This window comes from Liolophura sinensis, chromosome 11 (genome assembly GCF_032854445.1).
Source record: "Liolophura sinensis isolate JHLJ2023 chromosome 11, CUHK_Ljap_v2, whole genome shotgun sequence".
In the NCBI taxonomy this organism is placed as follows: domain Eukaryota; kingdom Metazoa; phylum Mollusca; class Polyplacophora; order Chitonida; family Chitonidae; genus Liolophura; species Liolophura sinensis.
The window spans coordinates 30,161,844-30,178,238 of NC_088305.1; the positions used below are offsets into that span (position 1 = coordinate 30,161,844).

Genomic DNA, 16,395 nt, shown 5'->3' on the forward strand with positions numbered 1-16,395 from the left:
TTCGTTCAGTGTATATAACAGAATTGAACAAGGTAGTGCTGAATTTATCTTTGACAGAATATATATGTGCTTTCATAGGGATATAATTGTCAATATAAAGGGTTATTGAGACGACACAGATTTTGCTTTTTGAGTTCAAAATTAGTGTGACAAAGGGCATATCCTGAATTTATAGTCAAAATGGCTGACGGTCACTCAGGGAGTTGCAAAAGGAGTATTTCACGAACGAAGCAAGCCCATTACAAGAAATCGGTTTAAATTAAAAACAATAAATATGCATTCTGCAGGTTTCAGTTTTCATGAAGTACCGTCCTTCTGTTTTGTTATAAAGTCGCTTTAGTGGTTCTGTTACATTGACAGGAAATAGGAATAATTTCAACACGACAGCGCTGAATTTAATACAGGCAGGTTACATATATAAAGCCCACTTTCATAAGGTCACCGTGACCATAAGACAGGGAGAGATTGTATTTGAGAGGTCTTACACGCCAAGCTATGGAAAGCAGGAAAATAAGAACCATGATGGCTATAGACAGTGACTGGATCGCGTGTTATACGCCATATTGTACTATAAGGCATTTCAATGTAATAAAAGACTTACAGCAAAGAGAGAAAAACCAGAGCAGTGTGACGACCGGCAAATGGTCACACGGAACCAATGACTGACGGTCCCTTACTTCAGTTAGGGTTTCATTCTAACTATTCATGTAAACATGGATTATATAACATAGATTTACATGCTCCCTAGAACCACAGCTTAAGCAGATTTAGGTAAAAAAAAGTGCAGAAATGTTAATCGCAATTGCTTAGACATCATTGGTCTAGAATTACCCAAAATGCTGTGTTGTCAAAATGTCATCACATTTAACATACAATGCAAGTGAACCAGGCCATGGGGATGCTTAGTATATCAGCTTGCTGTGTTATGTATAACGTAATCAATGTAGATGTTATCTGCTAATTCGTACACGCTTGACATTCTCCAGTACCGATTCCTTTCCGTGAGTAATGAGAAATTCTCCAAACCATTTCCAGCCAACACATAGAGGAATATGCAAGAGCAGACTTGACAGGAGCCAAGAAATAAGAAAAGACCACACAATATTTGTGTAATTACCCCGGATATTCCACACAGCCAGTGCTGAAGGAGTTTGGTACAACGCCAGTTGTCAAGGTGACGGAATTTTACGTGACGTCACGTTTGACAAGATCTGTCAGTCAAGTTGAGTAGCTTGGTAGCCTGGGGCTTCATACCAACACTTGATGAGAAAAGATCATCAAACGAGCCATTCGGTACAATAGCACCTAGGCATCCCGCCAAGAACGTTCGGGGATCTATAAAGAACCCATCATGTCCTCAAAATAATTCAAGTTGGACGGCTGCCACTGCTGAACATGGCCTCGGATGGACTTGGTGATCTCCGGGCGAAGTTCAACGCACCAAATCAACCAATCACCAAAGATCACAAATCAGATCATCTGAAAAATATGATCCATTCAAGTGGAAATCTGTTGGCGATAGCAAACATAAAAATTGTCCCTAATACAAAACATCGGCTTGAACATGAATCTAACTCGGCCTCAATTGGGGTGATACCCATCAACATTTGTCCTGACGCGATGAAGCACTCAGTTTGAGGTGACACAGTCTGACACTTGTGGAAGTGTTAACTAAGTGGACGGGGAAATTGTTATTCCGATTACACACCAGTTAATAGACTGCCAGTCTTGAGCGATATTAAGGAGACCAGAGAGTTTGATCGGACTCCCCCTCTTTAACAGAAACAATGTTAATTACGACGCCTTTTGGCACGTGACCTCACCAACTATTTGGTTAATAATGGTTTCTGCTTACACCTAACTGTACAGGTGTTTACCGTCCGCCATTGATTTAACAAACAACCTCTTGGCGATGTGTAGATAGATGAGTATTCCACTGTATGAAATACAGTTGATGGTTCGAAACCAAGGAGAGCAACATTTGGATGGTTCTCAACGGCGACAGTCTTATGCTCCATATAATACAGTTTATAGGTCTAAACAAGTGAGAGCAAGTTTATTTATCTCTGTTGACGTCTTCTCTCTTAAAGCTGTTAGGCGTTTGTTAAGAATTTTACACTGACAAATAAAAGAGACACAATTTAGGCACTGGATTCAAGAGAGAATTGAAGGGTTACAATGAATTTTACGCTGAGATGAGAGAGAACTAAATTTAACAAGGCAGCTATAACCGGACACTAGTAGTGGATAGAACGTCTGCATTGAAAATGTAGGTCTAGAATCGAATCATACCTTGGTAATCATTTTGGCACTACCTCACTTGGTGCTCATCATAGGAAGAATATGCCTAGTACTGGTCTGTGCAGTTTAGGTATAATGGGGCTGGGAGCAAGAGACGTTGTGTCTTGTGTCTTTAGCATAGCGTTTCATTGAGACAGCACTATGAATGTACAAGTCGGCATTGGGTCCGCTCTGATACAAGAAGACACTGTCGTGATGTGACCGAAATTATAATGACAGCGAATTGAGAGCTGGAATAAAGAAGGAATACTGATGATACTGTTTTATTTAAATATCGTAACTAACTCACATCTCTTCCACTTATTACACGATCCATTCTGACAAATAAATCAAACAACGACTCGTAGTGTAAGTATTCACTCGTGCACTTAGCTTGGTAGTCACGTGCACTCAACGCTATACGTACACTTTGTATAACGGACACCACAACCGTGTAAGGTCACCGTGAACCTAACGAAAGATCATGCATAGCTGACCTCAACAAGGTCGCAGTGAATATAGTACGCACTGACCGGAAAGGTGTGACATGTAAATTATAACTGAGAGTGCGATAGATACAGCTATGCATGACCTTGTGGCTAGCCTAAACTTGACCGCAGTAAACACAGCAATATAGCACCCACAGAGTGTAAAGGGCGATCACTTCCCAATCACACCATGCAACTATAAATTCTACAAGTCAATTAGGCTTAACTCAGAGCATCAGTTTTGCACAGACTTGGCTCAGGCTGCTTCAAGAGTCGCAACCAGCAGATTGGAGGACAGATGGCCACATGCATGCAGATTTGATTTTCTGATTGACTGACTGGGATTTCTAGGAAGTAATTAGTGACTGATAGTAATGCATTGACATGAATCCTGACGCTAATCTATCTAAGTTTTAATGTCTGTCAAATTCTGTTACATGATATTGACAAATCGGCTAAGGTTGGGATCGAACTCACTGCCTCCGCTGTCACCTACGATTACCTCGGTGGAATTTCTTGAGGGATATCTGTCTTTAATGTCAGACTGAAACCCCAGAAGGAGGAGGAAATCTAATCTTATAAAGTATTTATGCTCACTGTAAAGCTATATTGCCGGTGTATAAATCTCCCTGAAATATTTTATAATCACACGCTATAGTTTTCCTTATATTTCCAGACTTTAATATGAAGGCCACAAATTCCTTGTTTATACAGACCCTCTGGCGTCAAACTTCAAGATTACTGTCATAACCTTGGGACGAAACTGCCTGGTTTGGGTTTTATGCCCATCGTTGTTTCAGAGTAAAGTGTCATTTGGTGTCGATATCCATTTGCCCCTTCCCTGCCGCGTGAAAGGTTACGTTGTACAACAGACGGCTTCTGTGCCAGCTTGTGAGCTGGAAGCTACGACTGTTCGGGTTGACCCTGGCTGTATCGGCGTTGGGTGAGTGACTGAGTGATAGAAAGAGTAAACTAGCCAACATGCTGAATCAGTGGAAAAAAAGGGCGAACGAGGAATTCAGATAAACATGGAACTAGATTTAAAAGCTGTGAAAAAACCTGAATTAGAACGTCCTTATGAATTTGACTTTCACCCGTTTACTCAAATGAGAAGTCAGTGAGTAAAAACATAAGTGAGAATTTGATTGGTGTTTTACGCCGTACTTAAAAATATTTCACTAATACGACGGCGGTCAGCATTATGGTGGGTGGAAACCGGGCACAGCCCGGGGGAAACCGACGACCATCCGCTGGAAGACCTTCCCACGTACGGTCGGAGAGGAAGCCAGCATGAGTTGGACTTGAACTCACAGCGACCGCAACGGTGAGAAACTCCTGGGTCATTACGCTGCGCTAGCGTGCTAACCAACTGAGCCACGGAGGCCCCTATAAGTGAGAAGCCCACCTAGCGGCACGCTATGTAACTTATGACTACTGTTAAACTTAAGCCCCATTTCCACCTAGCCGAAAACTGTGACGAAAAGTTACGACATTAGATTAGTATTGCATCGTGTAGCCAGAGGTAAATTGGCGTCAATTTCGCGACAGCCTTAACACGCTCACGAACAAATTGCGAAACCGTTACGATCGATGACGTCATGTTTATGACATTCTTTGAATTTTTTCACACTCATACATAATATACTTACGAATATTTAAGAATGCGTTATGACGCTATCTATCGTAAATTCTTATCCATTCTTAAATATTTCGTAACTATTGTGCTTAATCGACTGATTTTGAGAACCGTAGCGATATAGTGATGCTTCCGGAATGACAACGTTACCTTTACGATTGTAGCCGACAGCGAAAACCAACAACGAACTTGAAGTTTTACGAATACTTACGAATGATTACGAACTTAAGTCATGTTAAGAAATTTTTTAACTTTTTTGAAATTGTTGCCGACATGAAAAATAGAAGACGAATTCATTGCGAACGCTCACGAATCAATACGATTCCATGAACGTAAATATAATGGCATAACGACATCAATTCATGTCCTTCGAAAGTTAAATAAGTATCTGAAAAAAGACGTGTGTGGAAACTCTAAAACTAAAGTAATTCTAAACTAGTGACGCCTAATAATTTGTAACTTTCATCATTGCATTTTTTTATGTAATTCTGTTTTGTAAATTTTTAGTATAATTTAAACCATGGTGCTCTGTTTTTTGCTGCTTTTAAAGCATATACAGGAACATTTTTAGGTAAAAGCCCTGGCTGAGGTAAATTGACAAGTGGCGGGATTTCACCGGTTGCTTGTGACCATCTTGCGGTACGGTATAGGTTTGGAATTTCGGAAAAAAATTTCTTTGGAAATTTACAAGATTGTAAGATCAGATTTTAAAAACTGTGCAGGAAAAAAGGATATGACCTTTGTTTTTCACTCGTTTACTCAAATAAGAGAAAAACCAAACAGCAAAAGATTGCAAGATTTCATGAGAAGTTTCACAAAGAATATGAACGAAAATCGTACACTGAGGACAATGGTACGGTAACAGTGACGTACAAAATATCGATATAACGCCTTTTGTGAAAAAATCCCCATTTTTCCACAAGACCTCAAGAACAAGTTTGCATCGTACTCAATGTTATTAGAAAATGAAACACCACAGACCGTATATTCAAACGTTCTTGTCGGCTGAGCGGTCATCAGTGGTACATGATCTTTGGAAACTGGTCAATGGAAATTTGACTTTGGATAATGCTCTACCGTTTGACAGCCTGAACTGTGAGCTAGATACTTTTCGTACCGTGTCCACTCGTTTTTTAGACCCAGGTTCAGGCTGACTGATCTTGGTTCGTCCAACTGATTAGATTCTCGTCATACAAATGACATTATCTCAATCACCGCGTTGAGATCAATTGAATCAAATTAACCGTGTTATCGACTAATTTCCATCATAAAATAGATATATCAAACGGACAGGCACACTTTTGAAGATTTGTTCTAGGGGAAAGCTCAGGCCAGTTATAAACAAATACACGGGTCGGTAGGTGATACGTGTATTATATACATGCATAAGCTCGTGTTTAGGTTCACGATTGGCAAATTTCATAAGTGCAGTGATAATGTATTCATATTATACCCATGGATAAACCAGTATTCGTTGGCATTGTTTTAATTTGATCGAATGTTAAATTCTGACAGCCTTCTGACAGCAGACAGCGGATGGTCGTGGGTTTCCCCCCGGGCTGTGCCCGGTTTCCGCCCACCATATTGCTGGCCGCCGTCGTGTAAGTGAAATATTCTTGAGTACGGCGTAAAACACCAATCAAATAAATAAATAAAATAAGTCTTTTACTACAATTTATCAGTATATTACTGCTTTTGGTAACCTTAATGTCTTCAGTTTGTGTCACAGACTTATTTGTAGTTTTAATGAGCAGGGACTTAATACTGGGTTTGATAAACCCTCTATGGACTTGTTTCTGCCCAGAAAGAACATTTAACGTTAGCTGTATTGCCATGGAATTTTTAAAATTGCATGCTGAAAGCATACTTGAACGATATTTAGTTTTAAATAAGTGTTTAAAATCACGTACTCCGGGGTCTCACTTTCCCCCTTTTTAATATGAACAAGTACTTTAGCAATTTTTCCTGTGAACGACGGATTTAATCGCTTTATTGCCGTGACCACTTTGCGCCCGGGGCAATCGGTTTGGAAGCGATGACTGACGCAATGTGTCTGCTTAATTTACAGATGCATGAACTAGTCCCAATGGCGCTTTAATTTAGACATGACATCAACATTTTCGTAAATCCAGATTTCACCCAAACCCAACTCAGCGCCTAATTCTGTCATTTATTCTTAATTAATGTAATGAGTTCATTAGTAAATTGGGTGTTGTCTCTGACACTCTGTTCTGGCTGAACCTCGTGGTAATTAACACTGGAGTGTGGCGGTTTTGATGGGCGGAAAGCCCTGCGAAATAATCGTTTCACACAGGCTTATCTTTCCCTTTGCAAGGCTCGAGAGACTTGGGTTAAGCTCACAAACTCGGTAAAACCTACCAAAGTATCAAACGGGTCCAGAGAATTGAGGGAATAAAAGTTATTACATTCTCTACCTAATCGATTGTAAGAGAACATTCAATAATTGGTGTGGCGTACACACGGAGCCATGAGCCGACCAGCCCATCCCAGGCGACAGAAACTGCGCGGTTCGTTCCGTTCCTGTCCTCGACCAGCAATCTTTGCGGCTGGGAGGTAACACGAGGCTCGCGCCGGATCGGGATTGTAAGCGACTGGAAAGCTGTAAATTCACTCCCGCTAAAGCAAAAGATCGATCGGAGCCACCGATTGAAGAAAATCGTACTCATTTCTATTTCCCGGTTTTCCAAGTGCGCTGTAGCGGGTAGCTTTCTACACCGCCAATCAATAACAGCCCAGAAAACTAGAGCCGTGCGCTATGGGTAAGACGTCATTTCGACCTCGTGCCTAGCAGCAAGCCGTCGATTTCTTTATCCGGCCAATATTTGTCATAGAGTTCGCGTACACAGCCAGCCGAGAAGTAAGCAGGCGAATCCGCACCGGTGGCATGGGAATGAGGTGGGGCTAAAGATTGATCGCTGTGGGGAGTCTGTGAGAAAATCTTGGGGAAATGTAACCGCCTTCCAAGATGAGTCGACTCTTGTCTCAGATTCAAAAACGGCAGGGTAGAGAGAAAATGCCGGTTGAACGCGGTCGTCAGTCACCGCTGGTGAAGCCGTTGGTAGTGCTGGCTCTGCCGGGGATGTATTTACTGTACAAGTATCGCGAGTACAAACGTGGCAAGGCGGAATTACAACGTCAGAAGGTTACCGAGAAAGAGCTGGCCCAGCTCAACCAGAAAATCGTGAGTACGCCTTGTTTTTGGCATTTTATTTTAAAATGTTTCATCCGAATCCTATGCCATTTGGACTCAGTAATGCACCGTGGAAATCTCACTTCACTACCCACATGAACACGCTTGTCTATGAGCTAGTCCTGCTACTATCCGATTATGAATTCCCTAACGGTACCGTATTGTAGTTATACATTAAACAGCTGTGCTGTAGGAAGGGAAAGTGATCGAGTAAGGCCAGTGATGTCCTCTGTCGATGGTTAGAGCCTGCTCTGCGCTCTGTTGACACAGCCAACCGATCTCGCATCTCCGGAAATTCACTCGGCCTTCCCTATGGTATTTCTTTGTTTTTTACCCCGATATGTGTGTTCTCATGCCATCCTATATCCAAGGCAGTTATGATATTGTTGTAGTATGTGTCATTATTGGCGATCAGAGTCTGTCCTCGTCGGGAGATTGGGACAGCTGTTTGAGTCGACATGTACACGAACTGAGCCTGAAATCTACATGCTAGATGTTGATGGAGAGTTGGTAACAGCTGCCAGGTTAAAATCTAGACATCCGTATTTGAAAATATCAGGGAAATATTTCAACAGTATTTGATTTTAGGAGTGGGGTTGTTTCGGAAAGATACTCCAGAGGAGTTGCATTCAGGTAAAGGTGATAATGTATGCCGTTAGAGTCGATGATATCAGTGTCTTAAATCGTATTTTAGGACAGAATAAAGGCCTATAGAGAATTTTGGTTCCACAGGCGTTAGGTATTTTAACCAGACTTTTCTACTGAGTATACCTTACCGATGGCGGCAGCACTAAGTGTTGTAAGCCTATTCGATGTTTCCCAAGAGCTTTCACTGCAAATTCACAAACCATATCGCGACGACTTTAGATAACAACAGATGAACGAGTAGCTTGAGCAATAATGGCGTAAACGTGAACATCACTGGGTCATGGATTAAGTCAATGTATGTAGACAAATATTCTCAGAATTTTATAGACCTATAGTATATTTTCATTGTCAAAACCTACTCAAACTTGCACCAACATCAGTAACAGTTTTACTGTGCCGAATGGCCGAGACAAAAATGACCTTTTTAATAAGTGTAGAAATTCTGTTGAACAATTTGCAAATCGTACCTTGCCTGGTACCGTACCATTATTAATATTTCACATATTTAGTCAAAAAAACATTGTAAAAGCAATTTGGTCGATTATCACACTTTCAGGCTAAACCGGAGAGCTACAAACGACCTGAACACCTACCCTCCATGTGTACGGTCCACATGTATGAACAAGGCTAATGTATGAACAAGGCTAATCAAGACCAGCTAATCCAAACATACATGCATCGTATCATGGTGCTTGACGCGTACATTTACCGCAGACAACAAGTTAACAACATGGGGAGGATTTCACAATTTTTAATTTAAGTCACAAAAATAAAATCTAAATAATAGCACTCCTTTTAAGAACCAAGAAGACAAAACTTTGAGATGTTTGTCCTCAAATAACTCTTGTTGAGCTTTCCCAATAGAAATGAAATTGAGAAATTAATGTACCCTTCAGGTTTGAACAGAGGACAAGACTGATTTTGTGGAATCGGCCTCAGAATTTGCACGCACGAAGTCATCTTAACGTTACGAGCGTGTAATAGCCAGGGTGAAGTAAAGTCCACATCGCTATTTGTCATTATAGTTACGTAGAGGGTTTCGTGTATTTACTAGTACGTAATCTTTTTTTGACTTGTGTTTTACGCCGCACTCAGAAATATTTCACTTATACTATGGCGGCCAGCATTATGGTGGGAGGAAAACCCACAACCCTCCGTTGATTGCAGACTTCCCCACGTACAAGCGGAGAAGAATCCCGCATGAGCTGGACCCGAACTCACAGCGACCGAATTGGTGAGAGAATTCATTGCTCTACGCTAGTACTCTAAGCTCTCGGGCCCAGGCTTTTTATAAGCGGGCCCTTAAAATTACTCGACTGTTACATCAAAAAAGAAGTCTTTAACACCGCACTTGCCTTATGAATTTGTGAAGATATTTCTGATTAGAACATTTTTTTCGAAATGTGTTGAAATTCGCAGATGTGTTGAGATCCTAGATTCAGAAACCTCGCTCCGGGAACTGGTGTATGGATAGTATCACTATATATATATTCGATAGAGATACGGTTTAAGGCTAATTTAATAAATATTTCAATATATATATATATATATATTATATATATATATATATATATATATATATATATATATATAAACCGTATCTCTATCGAATATATTTCGTGCACAAAAATATTAGCCGATTCATAACGGATACATCAAACGTATTTGCCTTTTTCAGCGATTATGTAGAGAATAAATCAACTCTGACATTTCAATTCTTCGACGTAAACAAATGTTTTGTGATGAAACTTTGCAGTGTGCCTAAAGGGTGGCTTAAGGTCATCTTTGCTAAATGACCAAGCTCTTTAAAGAAAAGTTCCTCGAAGATTTGTAGTAAATCACTTATTTGAAGACAAAGGACAACATCATATACATTCATAAAGGATTCATAAAGGATGAACCAGTCATATGATTCCATTGAACAGCGATTATGTGGAAAATAATGCACCTATGACATTTGGATCTTCCGACGAAAACAAAAATGTATACATGCTTATGAAAACGTGAGGTTTGTTCGGTTGCTAAGCTTTTTGATTATAGTTTCTTTCAGCGCTCAGGCGAGGTATTCGTTATAAGAGTAGCAGCTAACAATAACTTGGCCTTTAACAGGTATGTCAAGAAGGACAGTAAACTTGGTGGTCTAAGTTATTTTTAATATATGACTTTCGAAACTGGATATGGCTTATCGGTCTTGATTATTGATACTAATCTTAATGACAGGAATTATTTTGCGGAATTTCTAAAATCTGTTTTTTTTTTTCTATTTTTTATGGGATGTTTGTAATTTAAAACTGTTTCGGATAAAGGTAAAAGCCTTCCAACCTTTGATTAACCATTTGAATTTTGTTGAATTTTTGTTCAGTAAATATATACACATTAAGAGTCTACTTTAATTTCAAAGTAGGTCACCACAGAACGTTTGTAAACCGTGTACACACAGAAGAACTTGCACGCTATCAATGCTGTAGACATTCTTAAAGGGGTCTAAAGCAAGAGAAAGACTGCATGCGTCACGTCAGATTTCAAAGTCAAAACACTTAACGTAAGTGATTCATCTCGTCGAATATCCCGCAGCAAGGATTTTATATTCCAGTACCGTTACTCGCTCCCCTTTGCAACGAGGTAGAAACACCGCGGGGAAAGTAGTCTTCGCAAACAGCATCATCCGCGATTTCACTTTACTAGGATAATGACGACTGTCACTTAATGGACGCTGCTCGATTTAATTAGCTGGAGCTATACTTCTATCTTGTTTGCTGAGAGGTTTACGTCCGACGCACTTGACAAAGTGAACAGTTGCGACGTGGTTTCTGTTCGCGACGCAAGTGCTAAATGTTTACAACGATTATGTTTGTGTACACATATATCCTTTAAGGGTAGATAAATTAGTTAGTGTTGATTCTAAAACACCGATAGATTGTGACAGCTGTGTAAGAAATTCTAAACTATAACATCAATACCATTTACCACATTTATTCTGTTAGATGTCAAAAGAAAATGTCAAAACTATGAAACATACACGTAATAATTCTTGTGACCGTATCTTCATGTGTTGAATTAGATCGCCACATAGGATGTATGAGCAGTTGAAAGGGCAAAGCGTAAGCGGGATACATCTGATTATCGACAATTTATTTATTTTTTATTTATTTTTTGATTGGTGTTTTACGCCATACTCAAGAATATTTCACTTTTTTACGGCGGCCAGCATTATGGTGAGAGGAAACCGGGCAGAGCCCGGGGGGAAACCCACGACCTGCTGGCAGACCTTCCTACGTACAGCACCTTCGACAAGTTAAACCCAACATGGTATATTTAATTCATTGACCAGAGCATTCTTTTCCATCATCAATAAAAATGTTGACTGCTTCTCTTTGCATCAGTGTGTCTTAATTTGTTAAGTTATAATATACTGCGATTATACTCGCGCGGAAAGTCCATTTTGCTTGACGGCTTGTTTTTAACAGTTACAATACTGATGTTTTATAAATTTAATTTACGCCAACCAGTTTAACACAATTTAAACTGATCAATTTATATTCGCCTTGATTAAAGTGTTGAGCCGTGATAGTTTTGATCACGTGATGACAATCCAGGGGATTTAAGTCAGACACGCCCAGTCCACTCTTACTAATTTAGTGGATGCCAGGTGTGGCGGGAACGAAGCCTCAACTAGTTCGAACTGCACGATCTATAGCATTATACGTTATACTTAACTCTACTTTTTACGTGAAACTAGTTAGCTAATTAACCAAGACGTTGAATTGAACAGAGGAAAGTAACAAATCCAATTAACCTTTTGTTTCACAACCTAATTTCCCGCAAGACAGAATTATCATGACACAAAACATATAGGCCTTTGTACAAAATGATTAAGCAGAACAAAAAATGAACGAATACGAAATTTTTTCTTGCACTTGGCAGGAAAGTGTCAAATTTGTCATATGTGTCATTTATGAAGAATATTGGCTTAATTATGAGGTCTCTGTAATGGTAAACGTATACGTAGCAACTTGCACTCAATGCATCACATATATGCGACAGATTCTTTCTTTGGGAATCGAGCATCGAACATACCTTCCAGCATGGTGTCTCTCATAACACAAGACATATAATGTTGTCTCACTGGAATAGCCTACCATGCTTAAGCCGCCAGTTGCACCGAGCGTTTCTGTTTTATTTCTTTAGATCTTTATCTGTCAACAGAAGTTTTTGAGAATAGATAACTGGTACTTAATATCAATTTACTTACCTACATATTAATTTAGTTTGTGTTATTATCATTCATTCATCCGTTTATTAGATTGACCGAAGCGGATCAACCACTATAAGACTCACTAGATGAAGGTTCAAACCAAGCCTTGAGGAGGGAATTTTGTGGATTTTACAGGCCTTGATGGCATTAAGCGGTCGATCACGTTACACGTGAGAAAGTTCATCAATAACTTGCAGAAGATGGGTGGTTTACCCCGGACACTTGGATTTCCTACAGACATAAAACTGACCGTCGTGACAAATTCTCAAATATGCCTTTTTTTAATACTGAAATAAACAGGTATTTGACAGTCGTTGAGACTTCTGTTTTACTACATTTTGTTTTTTACCTAATTCTGCTTAAGCCATGGTGCTAGTTGGCATGTGCGTGGCTAATTTTCGGACACATACATGTACATCAGCAGTTAGATTAAAATCTGACTAGGGTACATTGAAAAGAGGCTGTATTTCATAGGTTACGTGTGACCTTTTACAAGCTATTGTACTATCGACACTGCTCAAATTTTGCTGTCTACCGTGTAATTTTTGTGTGTGCTAAATCCTTGTTGTACTAAAGATTATGAGTAAGGCTTTCAAGTGGAAAAACCCGATACGAGAAGGACGAGACCTCTAGGACTTGCTACGCACCTCACAAATCAACCTGTTCACTTAAGACCGCAGCTAAAACAACTGAACTTGAATTCGAACCCCCTGATATGATTAGAAATGTAGTAGTGATCTGTAGCCAATATAGCACTCAGTAATACGAATGAAGCGCCCTGCATCTTCTTGGCTCTGACAGGCGAATGCAAACACACGTTGCATTGAGAATGGAATAGTTTTAGTCTTTTAAAACCAATGGCTTGTGCTTTTTAAGATGCGGTATGTATGCTGGAGTTGCAATATTTAAAAAAACATCGTTTAATTCCGGTCAAAAAATGTAGAGGGAGTGTTTTTTCGCCCCTCCTAAGGTGTGAACTGCGTTCTGTTCTCCTCTGGCATAATTTACTGCTTCAGTGTGTCGTTTTTTTGAAAGCGCTGAGCCACTGTAGCTCTAGACGACTCGGTAATTTGATGGACTGCCCGAGCACCCTGTTTATGATCCACTCAGACGGAGCCATTCTTCTCTAATTCGGCAGCTAATTTTGCTTGCGTTATTTATTTAGTTGTAATTTGTTTGAATTGTGCTTAACTGCCGTCATCACGACTACCCCAATCCACGCTGTGGAAGAGAACGAGACTTTATGTTGAGACCGATTGGGTTCGCAGGACAAATGAGAAAATGGAGGTTTTGAACTCTGGATGTCAAGTTATGATATAAGGAATCGACTGGTTTGTATTCGGAGATTTGCATGTAGGCACATTTTATATTTATGCAAGAAAAATGTACCTCATAGGGTTCTTTACGTGAAATAAGATGCTTTAAGTTGAGTTAGGTTGGGACCCTCGCTAGCCGTGAAACCTGAAGAGATAGTTCGTTACGACCGTCAAACTGTTGACAAATGGAGTCGCGTGTTCGAATCCAGCTCTGGCCTCTGCTAAAGTAAGCCATCGCCATCATTTACGTTAACAGCGATGAAATAAATGAAACAATATTGAGTTAGTAAAGAGGATGAACAATATGAATGTTAACTTTGACTGAAGCAATCTCCCACAATACTCTCGACTTCTGGAAAGCTACTTCCTGCTATTCTTATTTCATAAGCAACCTTTCTGTATTGTTCCATGCAGTTTGTTCCAGTTTTTGTGTATATTTCGAAGTCCTAAATATTTTGACTAGGTTATGTATTGCCCTCAGGTGATGTGGTATTTACCTTAAAAGATAGCTTCCATGTCTGATTGTTGCTCACATCCTTGAAAACGTTTCTTGTCGAAATTTTTTTGTCAGAGCTGAAGATTAGGCAAACGTGATTAAAGTTTAATAAAATATGTGACAAATATATAACAAACGAGTGGAACATGTACGACAAACAGGTGACTAACATGGGACAAGCATGTGACAAACGTGTGGAACACATACGACCAACATGTGACTAACGTGTGACAAGCATGTGACAAACGTGTGGAACACATACGACCAACATGTGACTAAAGTGTGACAAGCATGTGACAAACGTGTGGAACACATACGACCAACATGTGACTAAAGTGTGACAAGCATGTGACAAACGTGTGGAACACATACGACCAACATGTGACTAACGTGTGACAAGCATGTGACAAACGTGTGGAACACATACGACCAACATGTGACTAACGATTATAGCGACGATTTTATAATTTAGATGTAACAATGTACGTTAAAGCCTGCCTGTTGAAATTCGACCGATAAGACGTTGAAATAGCTGGCATTCGTATATTCACACGTTCTTGTTGTAAACAGGTGGCCCCTACGCTATTATTGCAATAAAGCTGTCACCGAGTGCGTTTATGTTTAACTGTTGTCTGTCTGTCGAAATTTATATGGCCGCACACAAGTAGCAACGGCCCGGGAAACATGCAGATGGGCAGTTATTACTCAAGAGCCCATTTCACGATGTTTTATCAACTTGATTGGCTGAAAATCTGACTCAGTCACTCATTCTCAAGCCATAAATGACTCAAGGACTACATGGCTGACGCAGTAAGTGATCGAAGGCTCTTCACAACTCTTCACAATGACCTTTACACACTTGTATGAGTTCAGAAACCTCCATACATCCGGATCTAAGACAACCATGTCTTCATAACTGATGTCAATAGTTGCAGCGAACTTCTGATCAAAGATATAATTTGACTTTCACGATGTTGAATAGAAAGAGTAGAAAATCTCCATGAAGCACTAATATTGTTACCCACTGGTTTTGGACATCAGCCGGATCGCGAAAATATACATTTAATATAATAAAAGACTTACAGCATAGAGCATAAAACCAGAGCAGTGACGACAGTGTTGTAATTGGCAAATGATCATACTTATCACCCGTGGAATCCGGCCGCTTGTCAGTTAACTTCAGTTATGTTTTTTATCCCCAACTATTCATGTATATGCCTAAAAAGTTATGACGTTCTCGCCTCCCTATCCCTGTGGGTGTAGACAAAATTAGTCTAGAATAACTCAAAATGCTGTCTTGTTGTCACATTTAGCAAACAATAGCGTTATTAACAATGCAAAGGTGACCGGGCCTAGGTAATACTTCGTTCAACCAGGACAAACCTAGTCATAGTTATAGTCTGGACTTTGAGGTTCACATTTTGAAGGTTTGGTTGAGAGTTGGTGGCAAAATACACCAGCCAAGCCTTAGATTAATACCTTTCGCAGCTTTTGCAAATAACATCCAAACAATTCACGAGTTATTTCAGCACTTTGCTTGTTAATAATTTCTTTTCTGGCATATATTTTAGACTCAACTTTCTCTTAAATATTATTTTAAAGTCAGAGAGAGTGAGGGTATATTAACACCCCTTAGGAAGAGAATTTCGCCATCAGAATATAATAAAAGGTGTAGAGCTTTCTCAGGTATAACGAGAGAATCAACGACAGTATGGTAATTGGCAAACGGACTCAGTTTACCCAAGTTTAGGATTTTATGTTATACAAATCTACAGAACTTGTACATTTATTGTACTGTTGGTAATTGCTAAGACCTAGTATCTTTTTGAGATACGGTTTTATGCCGGCACGCTGGGCTCTCAGCTCGGAGGCTGTGGTTTCTCATAGCTGTTTCGCACTACCTGCACATCTCTTTATCAGGTTATTGCTAACAGCTGCGAAGCCCGGTTGGAGGAGGGCTTACTGAAGCGTGAGGAAAGCTTTCATGATGTGAATTGAAGTTTACGATCACATTTATTCTAGATTATGTTTTATGGCCCATCAGTAATATGCAGCTGTAAATAGG

General features: G+C 39.8%; 1 protein-coding gene across 1 annotated transcript in view; it reads left to right on the top strand.

The window, feature by feature from the left end:
• Positions 1-7,362: 7,362 nt before the first annotated feature.
• Positions 7,363-16,395, top strand: part of LOC135477960 (uncharacterized) — a 38,139-nt gene continuing 29,106 nt past the window's right edge. Inside the window, exon 1 of the mRNA XM_064758197.1 lies at positions 7,363-7,606. Within this exon, the coding sequence (XP_064614267.1) occupies positions 7,391-7,606 (216 nt within the window). The 5' untranslated portion in view covers positions 7,363-7,390. The remainder of the gene's footprint in view (positions 7,607-16,395) is intronic.